This window comes from Triturus cristatus, chromosome 6 (genome assembly GCF_964204655.1).
Source record: "Triturus cristatus chromosome 6, aTriCri1.1, whole genome shotgun sequence".
Classification (NCBI taxonomy): domain Eukaryota; kingdom Metazoa; phylum Chordata; class Amphibia; order Caudata; family Salamandridae; genus Triturus; species Triturus cristatus.
This window is the reverse complement of record NC_140589.1, coordinates 912986300-913005058: the sequence shown is the minus strand read 5'-3', so window position 1 is coordinate 913005058 and position 18759 is coordinate 912986300. Positions and strand designations below refer to the sequence as shown.

Sequence of the window (18759 nt, the reverse complement as noted above, 5' to 3'; positions counted from 1 at the left end):
GGGTCTTGCAGATCGTCCAGGAGGGCTACTCTCTTCTTTTCCTTTCTTTTCCTTCTCCTATTCTGCCAACTAAGGAATGGCTGGCGAAGGATCATTTAATCTTGTTCCAAGAGGAAGTTACAGCTCTTTTGGCCAAAGGAGCTATAGAAAGGTTCCCAGCTTCAGAAGTAGTCAGTGGCTGTCATTTCTGCTACTTTTTGATTCCGAAGAAGAACGAGGGGCATGAGTGTTGATCCTATGATTAGGCTGCCTCTTCGGAGGATCTTCTGTCGCAGCAGCAGGGGAGGGTTCTTCACACAAACTTGTCAACTCTGCGCCTCCATGTGTGGAGATTGAGCATCGACAGTGGATAGCTTTTGACCTTCCTCCAGAAGTTTGTAATGTTATTCTGGTGGCCAGGCGGCCCTCCACTAAGACGGTATACACCTGCCATTGGTAGAAATTTGTTTTATGCTGTTCAGAGAGGTCTGTTGACCCTCTTTCTGCTTCTCTTTCTACTGTCCTGTTATTCATTCTAACTCTTGCCCAGCAGGGCTCTGTTTTGGGAACTCTCAAGGGTTATCGTTCTGCTCTGTTTGCTTTTTTGCAACTGCCAGACCAGCCTTCTCTCTCTAAATCTCCTATTGTAAATAGATTTCTGAAAGGGTTGGTTCATTTATTTCCACCTACACCCTTTGTTATGCCATAATGAGACCTTAATTTGATCCTCACTTACCTGATGTGTGCTCCTTTCGAGCCTTTACACAATTGTCCCCTCCGGCTGTTGACCATCAAAACAGCCTTCTTAGTGGCGATTACATCGGCCCGGAGGGTGAGTGAATATCAGGCATTATCCAGCTCACCTCCTTATCTTATGTCCTTTACAGACAAGGTGGTGCTTCGCACCAGGGCATCTTTTTTGCCAAAGGTTGTGACCCCATTCCATCTGGGTCAGTCCATCTCTTTGCCCACCTTTTTTGCTCCCCCACATCTCTTTAAGGAAGAGGAGCGTCTCCACCGACTGGAACCAAAGAGAGCATTGTCATTCTACCTTGACTGCACAAAAGAGTTCCGGGTGGATGACCAACTCTTTGTGGGGTATGTGGGTGCAAAAAAGGGAAGGGAAGGGCAGTGCAGAAAAGGACCATTTCTCACTGGGTCGTTTTCTGCATTAAAATCTGTTTCCCCTTGGCGATGAAGCAGCCCTCTGAGGGAAAAAGGGCCCATTCTACCAGGGGAAAGGCTGCAACGACGGCCTTGGCTCAGGGTGTCCCAGTCCAAGACATCTGTCAGGCAGCAACGTGGGTATCATTGCACACGTTTGCTAAACATTATTGCCGTGATGGTCAAGTGCGCAGGGACAGGCATTTTGCCCTTTCTGTCCGGCAAGACTTTTTAGTTTAGTTCATGGGTCCGCAACCCACCACCGGGATGGTATGGCTCGGGTATCTGATTCAAAAGTAAGGAATCTGCAGCTAGAAGTCTTTATCAGATGAACAAGTTACCTTCGGTAACGCATTACTGGTAGAGACTCTATCTAGCTGCACATTCCTTACAGCCCAACCCATGCCTCCTTACTTTGCAGACTGATGTAGTAGGACTAGGATCGTTTCCGTTTTCAGGGCCCTAGTTTTTGGCACACGTCTACTATCAGTTTCTTCATGGCTCTGTGCTTCTGGCGTGGAAAATACGAAAAGTACTGACGTCAGTGCGCCTGGGTGGCGCCTATATAGGCACCGCGACATCATAACCGACCCTACCGACGCCGTCACGCGGAGCCGATTGGAGCCACCCGTCGTCGCGCGCAAGTGGTATTGCTCAGCAAATGTTTCCAGATCCAGCCTGACACCAGGGAAATTGAAAAGTAAGGAATCTGCAGCTAGATATAGAGTCTCTACTAGATAATTGTTACAGAAAGTAAGCAACCTGACTTGTGTCTCTGCATATTACAACACTTATTAGTCGTTTAATGGTAATATAAATTCTACAGTACAAAATTGCAAAAACTGTTTTTGGCAATCAGTAGTAGCATCATTATAACAATTAATACTTTTCATAAAAAGGATAAATTCACACTATATTTTGAGATACTTTGCAAGAATAATTGCAATTTCATTTTCTGCGAATGGATGGGAAAGTCATCTTTTGAAGATGCCTATTTAATTCAGAGTGGTAAATCAGCCGATCACAAGGAGGTAGAAGCATTCTGCATTTGGTTTTAAGAGTCAGTCAGACAGTAGAGAATACAAACCAATATATTTATTCAGATACACTCGAGTGGAGCCCAGTCTGCCCGGTCTCTTAGGATTGCTGCAGAGGGACTGACATCAGCAAACATGGTGATACATTATGTAAGATTCAGAACCAATGATGGCACGCCCACAATGGAATTTTCCAAGCAGATGCAGCCACACAAAGAAGTATAGAAGGATAAGTTTCGTTCTTGAGACCGGGCACACACTATCTCCTACTCAAGGTCGTTCCGTCCGTGCCCACCGATAGACTAGTGCGAGAAGGCCTCTATCTAATGGAAAAGGTATGCGCTAATGAGAATGGTGTACTCATAGAGAAAAGACAAGGCCCAACCTTGAAGAAACAAGACTTACCAAAAGCTGTGTTTTTGAGAAGGGATTGATTAGTTTTGATCATGGTTCAAAATGGCGACCAAACATAAAATAGTGCCGCGAATGCTAACTTACATAGAACAATACATAATCAACACAGTGAAAACATTTTCATTTTAACAGGGAAAAGGTTGAGATTGATAAGCTGAAAGATGCTGGCGATAGAGGGATCAGTGAAAGGTTCATTTAGTATAGGGATGACCAAAGCTTGTTTTTAGGCATCCAAGACTGTAGCATCGGCAAGAGGCATATTGCAAAGCTCAAGGAGCATGGGATTGACAGTGTCCCCAACAGTGGACGGAATGTGAGATGGGATCATAGGGAGGTCCAGATATAATAGAAGCAAATGAGGAAAGAACAGCATCAATGGATAATGGAGAAAAGTGACAGATAATATGTTAAGTATCAGATAGTCTTAAGTATTAGAAAGTAAGAGGGGAAAGTTCTCCCAGAACAGAGGATCGCAAACAGAGAGGGTTTGAGATTATTGTTGACTTTATAATGGAATATATTTGGCACTGCAGACATTAATGTTTGAGTAGGGAGCATAGCAAAACTGCATGCCGCATGAATGTAATGTTCCTTGACAAGTTGTGAGTATTTTCAATTCTGAAGACATAAAATACGGTAAGCCAATTTATTTAACAGCATATACTGCTTGAGTGCTGAGGCATAAGTAACTTTAGAGTTATGGCTGCAGTCTTTCATCTAACGGGGAGAGGAGTTGGCCTAATGGCTAGGGCTGTCGACCTTGAATGTGGGGAACTGGGTTCGAGTCTCGGCAATGACGCTGAACATCCTGTGATTCTGGGCAAATCACTTAATCTCCCTGTGCCTAACAAAAATGAATGTGTCCTCTGTAACGCAGCTGGTGCTATGTAAAGCGCTCTGATACCCGATTCGGGTCAAGTTCACATTATATAAAACTCTGCAATGTTCAAAATGTTTGCAGTGGTACTTGGCTCTCCTGATAGTTTATTCAGTGAACCAACGCTGAGGGAGGATGGCGGTGGGAATAGATGGATTTAGGAAGAGTAACAGAGTAGAGGCCAGGAGAGATTCAGAAGTGATAGACAGAGATATGAGACACCATATCAGAGTTAAAGGGAGGTACCTTGTTAACCAGAGCATTATTATAATTGGTCTAAACTTGACCCAAGATTTTGAGGTTTATTGATTAGAACTCAACGTGTCCCAAGACGCGTGGCAATTAACAGGGCTTTGGAGAACAAAAGTTGCCAGTTCTGACACTGTAGCAGGATTTTTCTGGGCTCAAATTAAGCCATCCAAAAATCTCTGCAAATGGGGAATTGGCTCACCACATAGCCGAAGTGCATGTACAATCCACCATAAGAAAGAGCCAGTTTAATATAAAGTGTAGAGTTTTGAGAGATAAATGAGGTAAATTCGACTCCGATTTTTCATTTTCCAAGGATAGACGATCTCAAAGGCGATACCTAAGGCACCAACTAAAGGCCTCATGTACAAAAGTCACAATTGCTGTAATTCGCAATGGCTTGGGATTTCCGACAGCAAAACACCTGTTTAAAATGTAAGTTAGCTCTTTTACCCGTAAAAACTGTTTGAGGCGTAAAAGATTTTTGCGATCCTTTACAATTCGCAAATAGTAGCAGTAGTGGTCCGTGGAAGGAGTTCAGTGGGGCAGTGAGGCGGGGGGAAATGTAAACACCGGAATATGGATGAACGGAGGTAAGTACACATTTAAATAAATAAAACAAATTCTTTTGCGCACCCTGCATCGCAAAATGTGATACAGCGCGCGCAACGAAATTGGTTTGTTTTATTTAAATGTGTACTTACCTCCGTTCATCCATATTCCGGTGTTTACATTTCCCCACCCTGCCCCTCCCCCGCCCCGCCTCACTGCCCTACCGAACTCCCTCCACGGACCGCTACTGAATAGTAGGCTGCATGACAGAGCGTTCCCTTTTCCTTGGGCTTCACAACGGAATGCATCAGTGGTTTGTGACTTCAATTGTGGTTGCAAATCATTAGTACCTGCCCCCCAAAGTTAAGTGGTAACTGTTTTGCAAAATGGGAAGCTATTCCCGTGCAACAGATTCCTCTTTGGGAAGCTGGAAAAAAAAATTCTCATAATAGCAACTGCCTCCTTTCGTGACATGAGCTGCTATAAAAAAATTGTATTAGGAAATGCAAATGTGAGATGAAGATCTGCTGTACCTCGCAAGTCTCCATCTCTCCATATTCAATAAGCATGCCATTTTCCAGCCTCCCAAGAGTTTCCTTTGCAGCGTATTAGTATATAGACCTTTTGCAATTTGCATTCCAGTACACACATCATTTGGGACAAATGTGTGACCGTTTTTAGCGTTGCAAACAGAAAATCGTGATGTTTGCGACCACTAAAAAGGGTTGCACCTTGTACAAACCCAGTTTTGCGAGTCAATAACCTATTATCGATGCTCAAAATAGGGTTTGCGAGTTGCTATTAGGAAGGCGCGTGCCAAGGGCGTCCCTTCCTAATAGCGAGTCATAGGGGGATGTACGATTGTTTTGCAAATGCAAATGCGGTCGCAAAACAATCACAGTAACCACCAATTTCAAACTGGTGATAATCCAGTCACAAACGGCAATATGTTTGGTAGCAAAAATATTTTTTAAGAGCAGGCCCCATAAATAATGAAAAGAAAATTTTTCATTTTTTTTCTTTCAAACTCATCCTGTTTTCCTTAAAGGTAAATGGGCTGCATTTGAAAAAAAAGTTGCTTTATTTAAAAAGCAAACATAGACATGGTGGTCTGCTGTCCCCAGCAGGCAACCATCCCTGTGATTGTAGCCCATTCTCAACGGGTCGCAAATTGTGACCTGCCTCATGAATATTGATGAGGCAGGTCATTCGCGACCACATTGTAAATCGCTAAATGTGGCTCAGACCCATTAGTACATTCCATTTTGCAAGGCGCAAAAAATCGCAATTTGCAACCCGCAAAACGGAATGGCCGTACATTTGGCCCTTTGTGTGCAAACTGCAAATCCCTGGTCTGTGAAGGGGAATAGTGCATCATGCCCACCTAAATATGAATCGTATCCATAGTATTCCAGAGCCTTTGTTATTTTTAGGTCGAGCCTGGTCAGTGCATGCGCTGCTCTGCGAGGCATGCTGTATCCGAGTATGGATTTGAAGCCCCGCCCACTCTCCGCTCATATTTGTCATTGGCTTGTGTCATTGTCCATCGTAAATGCTGATTTTTAATTCGTGATTAGGCTTGTTAGTCCCTCCTTCTACTGCTTTGTCTACATTTGTAACCTCCCATGAGGACTAGCCCTTTTAGTTTGGTTGTTACATTCTAAGGGGCCGATTACGATGTGGTCGGAAATGGCTCTGACCTTTGGTTGGAGCTGTTCCGACCGCATATTAATGTCCCGTTTGGATTCATTTCTGACCAACCAATTCTGATGTGGTCAGTCGGAAATGAATCCAAATGGGCTTTCCAAATGTCTTCTGACGGGCTCGGTGAGCCCGTCTGCCATTCAAAAACAGGCCAGTAATCCCAAGTGTAGCTCTTTCCGCCCAAGGGATTACAATGTTGGATTCTGACAGCCTTTCTGTGCTGGCCTTTCCAACCCAGAAAGGCTGTGGGAAGTCAACTTTTTTTTTAATAACTTTATTTTCTGTTTTACAATATAACAAATCAACACACAGTAACATCGGTGCTCACAGTAATAACCATTGCAGTATAATGACCATCGTACATCAGATAGGTATAACGCCAATTAAAAAGAATCAATGATGACATTGGACGCAAAGATATGCCCAGATCTGGCATCAGGACCACTGCACCTGGTCCTCAAGGTACAACGCCAATGCCATCCACCACAGCTGATAATATCAAATAATGTAGCACAGAACAAGAATAGCCCACATAAATTACATGACAACTCAGAAAGAAGATCATCCCACTCCAGCTGGGACTCTGCCTTTCTCCAATTGATGTCCGGAGGCTTGGTGGTCAGTTGTAGTGTAACTCCTGAGTGGCACCCAGATGTCTTTAGGGCGTGTGGTACGTGGAAGAGTGCTGGCATAGAGTTCAGTGTTCATATTACAATATGTTAAACTTGTTAGCCACTGTTTGCCCATAGGGGCCGATTTACTGCCCCAATGCAATGCAATTTCTCGTTTTGCCATAAGAGACTGATGGCAACAAATTTCCGTACCCCTTTAAGAAAATTAAATACATAGCCCAAAAGGGCCACTTCCGGCATCGGGATGAGTTGCAAGTCAACCATATCACCTAATATCTTGTATACCGATTCCCAATAGGCCTGATTCTTTACACAATTCCTAGCGGGATGGGCAAAGTCTGCGCGTGGAGCCCCACATTTTAAGCAATTGTATGGTCTGTTCGGGTCTATTCTGTGCGACTTCACAGGTGTGATGTACAGTCTGCATAAGAATTTGAAACGAAGCAGCTTATGACGACTGTTGAGTGATATGTCTTTGGTGACCGCACAGCACCTCTCCCAGTGTTCGTCTATAATTGGGTGCCCTAGGTCTTCGTCCCAGGCTCGACGAGCCTTGTCATCATTGATGGGGATGATCTCGGAACAAGTGCAATATAATTTGGGAATCAGATGCACCCCACTAGGGCTCTCTATACTCGTGGTGAGGGGAGCAAATGAGTCTGGCTCGATGGGGAAGCTGGGCAGGAGTGCCCGTAATGCAGAGCGTATTCTCCCCATCACAAACCGGTCCATGAATGAGGCGGAGCTGAAATGTTCCTCCTCCTGCAATGAAAAGATATGAGCCCCTGGGAATAAGTCCCCCACTTTGCTAATGTCAAACTTGGAGAGTGTATGTTTTATGAGCGTCTCCCTCATGATTGGGAATCAACGAGCATTGGGGAGCGGTAAGGCAGATGAATATAGTGTGGGAGTGCCAATGAGACGACGGAGTTTGTCCCAGGCCCAACTGGTAGTGGACGCTGTCTGAATGTCAGTGGGATCTCTAGCCATTCACTTGGTAAGCACTTCTGCAAGTACGTCAGGGAGGACCAAATCCGCCTCCGGTCGCAAAAATGGAATCCTAGCGTCAGGGTGGTACCTTGTATAGGCATAGCTGCATTATGCTACCAAGTAATATAAATGAAAATCTGGGACGCTTAAACCCCCTCTGTTGTATGGAAGGGATGGAAGGGTCAGGATCTGCCATTGTGCACAGGGTTGTTTACCCCCCACGCTAGTCTAATGAAATGGGAATGAAATGTTTAAAAAAAAACTGTTGGGTAACGGGATGGGGGTGTTATTGAAGTGAATTTAGGTAAAACAATCATCTTAATCAAGGCTACTCTGACGGCCATGGATAGGGACTGACGCAGCCACTTTTCAATCTGCAATTCCAAGTTATGTATTGCCTGACCATAATTTAGTCTGAGTATTTGGGCGGTGTCGAGGTGGAAATGATTGCCCAGGTATCGGGTGGAGTCTGTGCATCACTCAAGCGAGAACTTGAGGTCCCAGCGGGTAGTGCTGGCTGTCAATGGGAATATTACCGACTTATGCCAGTTAATGCCCAGGCAAGAATGTTGTCCAAAGCGAATGATCTCCCGTATTAAAGGTGCCAGGTTCGTGTGTGGCTCACGGACATAAAGAATGATATCATCTGCATATAGCGAGACCAGCTATATGCAGTCCCCTGTGGAGATGCTTTTCTTGGAAATGCCGGACCAACAGGTCCATAGCTAATATAAATAACAGGGCCGAAAGGGGGCAGCCCTGCCTGGTACCACGTGACAGACAAAATGAAAGCAACAAGCGCCAGGGCAGAGGAGCCAATAGTCAATCCTGGTCCAGGTGTTGTATTGACCAGCATAATGTGTTTAGTCAGTAGTGGTATGATTGCGTCGGCGCCTTATGTCTTGCAGTGACAGAGTGTCGCATAATTCAAGGAGTGCACAACGGGCCCTTGGTTTGGAGGGCAATGAGGAGGCGGTGCCGTCTACTGAAGGTTTGAGGAGCAAATTAAAGTCCCCGCCCATGAGTATATTGTCAGAGTCTTGTTTCCCATCTGGGAGAGCAGTGCATGAAAGAATTCCGGGAAATCTACATTAGGTGCGTACACGCAGACCAACGTGACGGTGTGTCCCATTAGTTTACCCGTGACTATAATGTAACGCCCCTCAGTGTCGTGGTTGCTGCTTGCAGGTGAAATGATACGCGCTTATGAATCAGGACCGCTGTGCCCCTAGCGTAATTACTAAAATTGGAAAAATATCGATGTTGTCCCTATCCCAGAGCAAACTGTGTGGTATCGGACTTTGGGAGATGTGTCTCCAGCAGGAAAGCAACGTCAATGTGATGCCAGAACGTTCCATGACATCAGGGTCAAATCATAGGGACCAGCAATATTACCTATCATGCCCATATCTAAAATTCGCTCTCTGATACAAAATCAGTGCATTAAACGACAGAGTCAAATTGAACTTTGAGCATAGCAATACTAAACAAGAATCGATGCGCAAACTTCCCATCCCCCCTCCTCCCCCCACCCAGCCTTGCGACCCCTACCGTAAGGACCTAATCCCATCAGCAAAACAAACATAGTATCAAAGAAGCACTTGAATTGGAATAAGAGATAAATGCAATGATACACACAATTCTCAGTTAACATGTCGGTGGTATACACCAAGGGACGTGACAACGATCCGACCGTGGCCCAGCCTTAATAAAAGGATGTGAATAACCTATTCATAATATCCCCAAAGAGACATCTGACATCATAATGTCACAACATAGAGAGTGTTAGCAAGTGCCATCATTAGAAAAGAGTTCCATTCTGGTAATCTCAAACACAATGAATGAAATAGAAATATGTCTTGACCCAAATCAGGATCCAGGGTTCACCATTGAAGCCTTCAAAACTATCCTGCAAGAGGTAAAAAGGAACCTTTCTAAGAGTGGCGGGCCTCGTAAATCTAGTAGACTGAAATGGTTCAACCATGAGTGCACTAAAGCACTTTCTGACTTACACCGTGCACTCAGGTTTGTACAAAAAGATCGCCTACTTGTGAAACAGGCCCGTATAAGTTATTTGATGGCAAGGAAGAATATATTAAAGAATCTGAAAGTAGAAGCCTGGGAGAGGAATTACAGACCTATTTCCCTTCTAGATAGCAAAGCAAAATTAATGGGCAGAGTGCTATTAAATAGATTGGAGACATGGGCATCGCCAAATAATATCCTGATCCCTGCACAATATGGGTTTCAAAAAGAGAGAGGCACACAAGATCAATGCCTAAATTTGAGCCTGCTCATAGCAAAGTATACTCATGCGAAGCAAGGCTATTTATACTTGGCCTTTATGGACCTAAGTGCGGCCTTTGATTGTGTATCTCACCCACAGCTTTGGAGAATTATGAGGGAAATGGGGGTAGACCGGGCAGTGATTACCTTTATTGGACAATTGTACTCACGGGCTGAAGCATGTGTTAGGTATGGGTCACAAGGAGAATGCACTAGGTGGTTTCCAGCAACAAGATGAATTCGTCAAGGTTGCGTTCTCGCACTTTTTTTTTCCTGCTGTATACTAATGGGGTGGAGTCTAAATTACTAGAAACAGTGATAGATGTGCCCAGAATAAGGAAGTTGCACATCCCAATTTTATTATATGCAGATGATGCAGTTTTAATTGCGCGAATGGGAAGATCCCTCTAGACAATGTTAAACACTTATGTGGATTTTATGAAAGGTTTGGATCTCCTACAAATGAATCCAAGTCATTTGTTTTAATTGCAGGGCAAAAACTGAGTAAACCACCATCCTTTTTTATCTCAAATCGTAAAGTGGCACAGACAGAGTCTTTCCCATACCTAGTAATCACTTTCGACTATAAGGCATCTTGGAGGAGTATGGTAGAGAACCGTGGGATTATGTTAGAAAAGAGCACTAGTGCTATTCGCTCATTCTCAATTAAGCTGGGAACAAGAAACCCAGACATTTTAAGAAAGGTCTATGGGGCTAAATCAAGAGCAGTAGCCACGTATGGTGCAGGGTGTGGGGCCATGTTGACGCAAAAGAGGATCCAAACAATAGAGGATTTGTTTTGGAAATCAATGATGAGTCTTCCCACCGGTTGTCCTAATTTTAATTTACATGAAGAACTAAGCATCCCTTATATAATTGATTGGATAAATGTTGCTCCCATCCTCTTATGGCACTCAGTTTGGCGTAGAGACACAGTGTCATTGACCCAAAAAAATAATACAGGATTGCCTATTCCTTGAGTACAAGGAGAACATTTTATGGCTAAAGTATGTAAAAGATTCTTTATACACTCTTGATTTAGGTAGTTTATTTGAATTGCCAGAAAAATGTGGCTCTGTCTTGAAACAAGTACTAAAGACCTGTTTTATGATCGCTGCTAAAGAAGAGAGATTGAATGTACAGCGTAGTAAACCTACTGTTAGAGAATATATTGAAGGGCCGTTGCAGGTTGAGGGGATATCCCCCTATCTGAACTTTGTAACAATCCCACGGCACAAGTTTATTTTGCTAAGGTTTCGGCTCAATTATATCCCTTGCATGTTGGGCCACCCTGCTGGTATCTTTTCTTCGAACGATCTCCTGTGTTGCCCATGTGATGACACTTCACGACAGTCTGATTGCACATGTTTTTTTTCTGTAAATTTTATTGTAACCAACGGAAAAGGTTTTTAATTCCGCTTTTACATAAGCACAATTTTAGACAATGTCGTTTGGCTCTGTATTTTGTACGTATGCTGCCTGATCCGCTAACCTGTTACAGTGTTGCCTCTTTTTTATGTATGTGTCTCAAATCCAGGAAATCATTTATTGACTGATACTGATGAATTGCTTCTTTTAACATTTTTAACAGTGATGTATACATACTTTTATGATTAACTTGTATTAATTGAATAAAGTAATTTTGATGATGAGTTCCATACTGGCGTTAGAGCCGCTACTAGGAGGGGCTGGACCCAGGGCATCCGCCCTTGCCTTACTGTTGTTGCTCTTGTAAGCGTGGCAGAAATCCTGAGCCTCTATAGGATTGTCAAAGATACGGGCTTTGCCATTAATGTCAACCCGCAGGCAAGCGGGGTAGAGCATGCCATATTTGAGCCCCAAGTTTCTGAGGGTATCCTTGACCCCATTATACTTCCTGCGGGCTTCTTGAACCATTATCATGAAGTATGGGAATAAGGCCAGCTTGGAGCCCTGCCACGTGGTGTCCCTGCGCTTCCTAGCGAGGCGCATAATGGTATCTCTGTCCCCGTAGTTCATGGGCCGGGGGGAGGGTGCAGCCTGGATTGGGGCGAGGGCCCAAGGTGCGTTGAGCACGTTCGACCATGAAACCCGGGGTGAAGGCCTCCCTCCCAAACATTTCAATAAACAATGATTCAACAAAGATGTCAATGCGGCCAGTGTTGGCTGACTCCGGCACCCCGAAAATGCGGACGTTGTTGCGCCTACTGCGCACTTCTAAGTCTTCATTTTTAATGGCGACTTCTTTGAGGATGCACTCGACATGCTCTAGATGTTTTTGTAATTGCGCAGTACTGTCTTCGATATCTGAAATTCTTGCCTCTGCCATGTCTAGGTGCTTGTCATGCACCGTGAATTTAGTGCCCATATTCTCTAGCCGCTTGTCAAGGAAGTCAAATCTTTCGTCCAGCACCCTAAATCCGGACTTCATTTCCTGCAATAGGGACGCGGAAGGAGCCGCTGGGTCCTCAACTGGCACGCCAATCTGCCCGCCCTCCGCCATGTCTGGGCCACCCATCTGGGTCCTGTCCACAATTTTCTCGAATGGTAGCAGCTTCTGCTTTGGGTCTCTGCGGCCCATGCTGCTAAATGGAGGGAATGGTGAGCTGAGATGGCGAAATTGTGACTGCTCTCCCTCTAATTACGGCCCAACAATGATCGGCCGGCCCAACCAGCCCACCGCTAAATGAAAAAATGAGTGTAATAAATTCAATGCCTGCAAGCGCAGCGGTGGCTGAGTAGTGGACCTGTGCAGAGGATAGTTCGATGCCTGGAGCCAACACCCCTATGTAGTCTGGATTGCAGCCACCATTGGTGTCCCCAAAGCAGGAAGAAGAGCGCGGAGGGAGATCGCCCCAAGATTAGTACAGGCGGAGAAGGATAGGGTACTCCAACAGTTCCAGCGTGAATGCGCCGCTGTGTGAATCCTGCTGGTTGGTGCTGTGTGCAGTGGGGCTTACTCTGGGGTAATACTCCAGTAGAGCTAGGAAAATGAGCGCCCATCTAAGCTGGCATATAAAGGGCCGCAGTATCCATACCAAGGCAAAGGAGGCCGGCGTTGGCGGGAGCAATCAGGCGCAGTCCATGCTGCGCAGTGAATCTCACCTCCCCCGCCAGCACTCTAGTAAACGGCCGATCGGCCGCCCCCCCCGGCTCTCCCATTGGCCCTGTCCCCGCGGGTCCTCGGGGAAAGCAAGCTCTGGTGATGCAGCTCCGGCAATGCCGGCCGAGGCTACGCTGTGCTGGATAGGTGGGAACGGGGGGGAGGGAGCGCGCCCACAGGATCCGCACCCAATGCACTCACCACACGAGATGTTGAAGCCAGGCAGTGAGTCACGTTCTCCGCTGCTAGGAACGGTCCGGTGGGCTCCTCTGGCCGTGGCGCAGGCAGATGCCTACATAGGCCGTGCCTCCTCAATCCACTCTGGGTCGGATTGCACTGTTCAGCTCTTTTTGCTGGACCTCACCAGGCATCGCCGTACTCCCAGTTGGGTCAACCATCAGATGTGGTAACTGTTCCAACTGGCCATTGTTTGGGGGATATTCTGATTATTTTGGGCCTGTTTGGCAGAGCTTCAGTGCCGGGTGGCCATCGTGGTCGGCGGCTTGGCCACGCCCCCTGGGAAGTCAACTTTGGGGGTTCCCAGCAGGGCCCCCATGGGTGCAAGGCCTCCGGATGGCGGCCGAGGGGGCACCTATGATCCCCCCTGTTGATCCCTGCACCCTATGAGGTGCCTGCCGCGGGGGTGCAGGGATGAACTGCACCTATTGGGCCCGATTCACAGAACTAACTTAAGACAAAATCCTAAACTTACTACCATTTTGGTATTCACAGAAGGCACTTACTCATTTTGGTATTCACAGAAGGCACTTACTCATTTCGGTATTCACAGAAGTTAGGAGTCCTAACTTTAGGACTCCTAAATGCCTTCTGTGAATACCGAAAGTCTTAAAATTAGGATTTTTCTCAGTTTAGTAATAGTATAGTTAGGACTCCTAACTTTAGGACTCCTAAATGCCTTCTGTGAATACCGAAAGTCTTAAAATTAGGATTTTTCTCAATTTACTAGTCCTAAGTCTAAATTTAGGACCACTAAATTGAGAAAAATCCTAATTTTAAGACTTTCGGTATTCACAGAAGGCATTTAGGAGTCCTAAAGTTAGGAGTCCTAACTATACTACTACTAAACTGAGAAAAATCCTAATTTTAAGACTTTCGGTATTCACAGAAGGCATTTAGGAGTCCTAAAGTTAGGACTCCTAACTTCTGTGAATACCGAAATGAGTAAGTGCCTTCTGTGAATACCAAAATGAGTAAGTGCCTTCTGTGAATACCAAAATGGTAGTAAGTTTAGGATTTTGTCTTAAGTTAGTTCTGTGAATCGGGCCCCTGGTCTTTTTTAATGAGAGCATGCATTCCAGTCGAAATGCATTCTCCCATTGTATAGAATAGGACTGCGACCGAACACTTTCCTAATTGCTGGTTTGGGACTGCCGACAGGAGGTTATTCGGTCCCAGTTCCAAGTCGATGTCGGATGGACTCCGGTCCGTCCGACATTGAAATCGGCCCCTGAGTCTTATTTTGTCTGTAAGCACTATTTTCTTTAAAGAGTTTCTCCTAGTGAGGCCACGACATGCTTTTCTACAACATTCACCAGACCAGTCATGTGCGCTCTCACTTTTCCAAGCATCCCAGTTCAATGGCGGCCGCTTCTTTGAAATGCATTAAGGTCTCACATTTACAAGAGTTCGAGCTATTGGCATTGTAAATGACAATTCCTTTTATTTATGTGTTAATTATCAAAACAGATACATAAAAGGTATTGTCATTTACAATGCCAATAGCTTAAACTCACTCAAATGCGAGACCTTATTGCATTGCCGATGCCTGAATTTGTTGGCAACACTAGGCAAGGTCCTCTGCCAGTTCCTTCCTTAGATGCTGCTACAAGATGTTTAAATTAGATCTGATATTTGTAGAGAGTCGGCTTTTGATAAAGGTTGTTTGCCACCATCTCTTAAGCTTGATTTTATTTTATTTTTCCCTTGTTAGGGGCTACCCTTAGTTTCCAATTCTGTTTAAGGAGCACAAGGCGAGTATTACGTTTTTTAATCAATACAATTAACCGTATTTGTTTGATGTCTTATGTGGATTGGATTTAAAAAAAGAATTGGGGAATCTTTGTTATGGTAGGTTATGATCCAACGAAGAAATAAAGTTTGATTTGAAATCGAATGCCTTTGGTTTCTGCAGAAACATTTATTTTATAGTTTATCTGAACTTTTTTTTTTTTGCAGCCACGCAAAAAGAGGTTCATTTATTACCACAAGGCAAGTTAACAGCTGCACATTTTTCCTTTAAAAGCTTTATTATGGGGCCACTGGTTCTCAAAATGCACACCAACGCAGTCAAAGCTACAGTGATCAGCCTCCGTCCAGGGTAAGTGACCATCTCTTAAATCAAAGTGAATTCTGTTTGGGGGAAAATTGCTAATGGCAGGTTAATATAGTTAATAAAATACAATTGTATTGCTTGCTTCTTGTGGAATACGTGTTTATTGGTTTCGTGTTATTACATCGTTATCATAAATTAGGTCGGAATTAATCTTGAGATAATTAATTATGTGCCCCTATTTATTTGTTTCTGTTTTTGTAAACATATCAGATAAGTTAATCCCTTAAGTAATAAGCTCCTCCACCCCCATTGCTGGGCTCATTTTTGATGTTTGGGAAGTCCACACTTTAGTCTTTTTAACTTTTTTCAACAAAAGTTATGAAGGCCAATGTTGTGGTTTTTATTTACACATGTTGGGGATTCTAAATGTGCCCAGGCCTTGTGGATTCTCATAAAGGGAACCGAGAAATTATCCATCATGTAGCCCCTTTTTTAAATGAAAAAAATGTGCTATGAAAGAAAGCACATTTTTTTTTTGCAAGAATGCAATGAATAGAAACGGTACTGTCCTGTGTTCTTCCCAACTTTCAGAAACTGTCTTCATAGCATGTGTGCTGTATATACATATGTTTTGAATAGTGCTGCCTTCCAGTGTTGAACCCGGATATTGCAACTGGTTTTTCTTTAGGTCTCGCTGAGCCCAGCCATTGCGCTGCCTCGGAGAGACATTTTGTATGTGAGTTTTCAAAGTGCTGCTGGCTGGCCTAGCGCTTGCGTTCACGCAACTGTGCACGCGCGAAACGCTAGCCTTCAGCAGCACTTTGAAAACTCGTGCGTCATTGCGATCACTTTCGCTTTCAGAGCGATCGCGATGGAACTTTGGGTATAATCACGGCACCCGCGCTTTACTTTCAACATTAAAAGTAAAGCGCGGGTGCCGCGACTATACCAAAAGTAAAGAAATAGAAAAAACATCTATTTCTTTACTTTTGGTATAATCGCGGCACCCGCGCTTTACTTTTAATGTTAAAAGTAAAGCGCGGATGCCGCGATTATATCAAAAGTAAAGAAATAGATGTTTTTTCTATTTCTTTACTTGTGGTATAATCGCGGCACCCGTGCTTTACTTTTAATTTTATAAGTAAAGCGTGGGTGCCGCGGCTGCCTGGTGAGCGCTTGTTATATTTCTTACCAGAACATTCTATTGACATTAATCCCTGCTTCTAGCGTCACGTGTTAATTCTAAAAAGCAAATGCTAAAAGCGATAGTCTTTTGTAAGATGTTTTAAAAAGTGATGTCAAGTGTGTTTTCATAGCGTAAATGTATGCGCATAATTTCTTGTTACAGTCTGAAAATATTCTGGTCCTTCTTTTGCACAGTTTTAGATTGCCTTTTAACCTACAGTCAAGGTGGTAAACTTCATTATATTTCTTCTAGAAATAACCCATAAGTGCATAACACGAGCATCGTTCTTTCAGCTGAGACTGAACCCCGTAGTGGTTGCAGTAGCAGGGCAGCGTCTTGTTGCTTGAAGGCATTTTAGTAATACAAATGTAATTATATCATAAAACAAATGGTTTCCTCTTTGCTTCCAGGCTTCTCAGCTCTCTGTTCCACCGTGTGCGTTATCAGCACTTCTAGGTCCATTACTTCTAATATCACCTGCAGAGCACTTGAGAAATTCGATAGTTTTCATCTTATTGCTGCGCGTTTCTCTGAATCCGTTGTGGTTTAAAGTCACCGGCTCTACCTCTGAAGCAGGCGTCTCCGCAGCAATCTGACTCATAGCGGTGCTTTCAGGAAAGAGGCGCAGCTGCTCTTGGTGTACTGCAAGGGCGTTTTGGTTAATGTCAACTAGGATAGGATTTTAAAACTGGCCGACTAGCAAAAGGAGAAACTTGGGAGAAAGGCCTGGTTACAGCTTTAATTACAATTCCCAGGCAAACACATGCTTATGCAGGGATTGCAATCATAACAGTAGTGAGGTTTAGCACACCTGATAATGATCATGTGCTATACATTTCGTATCCTTCCTTACCTTTCGGTAGTTCAACCCTGACAGAATTTTTTTTAAACATCTCTTTATTAAATGTTTTATAGATAAGCAATGACGTTTACAATTTTGATTATCACGTACACAAAACTTCATATCAGTGGATGGGTTTGAACCCCCCCCCCCCAAGTACTTCCGTCCTCCCCCACCCTTTCGTTCCCTCAGTCTGTAGCCTCCACGGCAGAGGGAGTATCATGTCTGTTGATATGAGGTATCCGCTCCCATCCTGCTGGGCCAGTCCACGATAGGATTCCCAATTACGCCAGATCTTTTCCCCTTTTCCTGGGGCAGCCCCTGCCACATTCGTTTTTCAAGCTTGCCAGAATTTAACAAGGGAAAGAGCTCGGTATTTAGCAGTATCTATCAAAATATATAAAAATCAACATGTTATTGCCCAGTAAGTAGTAATAGACAATAATTATCACACCCGATGAAATGTAAATTCCTCACTGTTAGATTTAATTAGGTACGATAGTTATTACACCTGCCACAGGGTGCTTGTAATGGTTCCCTACCTGGCCCGCAAGCACGGCACTGTGTTTAGAAGATTGTAAGTAGGGATTCTGCTACAAATTGTAGGCTTGATTTTTGCACGGGGATCGCAGTTGGAAGTGGTACAAGGTTTATTCCACCTGGCAGTTACCTGCTGCGCTAAAGTTCAAACCCTTAAGAACATTTCAGCAGGTCAAACCTTCGGAATTTAACATGGAGAAAAGGCTTGGTATTTAGTGAAAAATGTGGATTTTGATGCATTAAGCACCAGAATCAACATGTTATGCCACAAAAGTTGGAATAGGCAATCATTTTCGCAGCTGCTAATTCCTGAACATTTTAGTGTGAGATTTTATTGGGTATCATAATTATCACATCCATCCCATGCCACATTGGAGGGGGAGAGGGTGTCAGGCGTTACTTTACATGTTGTATTTGTAGAAGGATTATATTTAACGTTGCACACGTATTCATGGAAAATCAGTACGCATTCATGTTGATTCATTTTACAATTGCAAGTGATTGAAAAAAGAGGCGAATATTTAGAAGAATGTAAACAAAAAGTTAAGTGCTATCAAATTTGCAAATCCCTCTTAAATGTGTTTTTTAGACCAGCATTTGTTCTTGCTTTACTTCTGAGGCTGTTGAAATGCAGACAAAGAAGACAGAGTATCTACCTTCCTCCTGATTCTCAGGTTGGTTCTGTTTTGATGCACATGCTACAGGAGCACCTGTATGTCCTTCATTGTCCCTTTTTGTTTTTACAGCATTCTCTCCAATAGTTCCAACATTTTGACCATTTTGTCTGCTGGCAAGCGAGCCCGTATAGCCACAGAATCAATTTCAATACCTAAAAAAAACAGGGCCATACTGGGTCCCATTGTCTATTCCAGTGCTAGTGGCACCCTAAGGTCACCCATGAGCTCATGGAAAGTGTCCAGTGCTGCCTGGCAT

General features: G+C 44.1%; 1 protein-coding gene across 2 annotated transcripts in view; it reads left to right on the top strand.

The window, feature by feature from the left end:
• ADGB (androglobin) overlaps window positions 1-18759 on the top strand; it is a 1188702-nt gene that overhangs the window by 625494 nt on the left and 544449 nt on the right. For both annotated transcript variants that reach the window (XM_085611585.1, XM_085611586.1), the window contains exon 18: window positions 15163-15304. In XM_085611585.1, the coding sequence (XP_085467711.1) occupies window positions 15163-15304 (142 nt within the window). The remainder of the gene's footprint in view (window positions 1-15162; window positions 15305-18759) is intronic.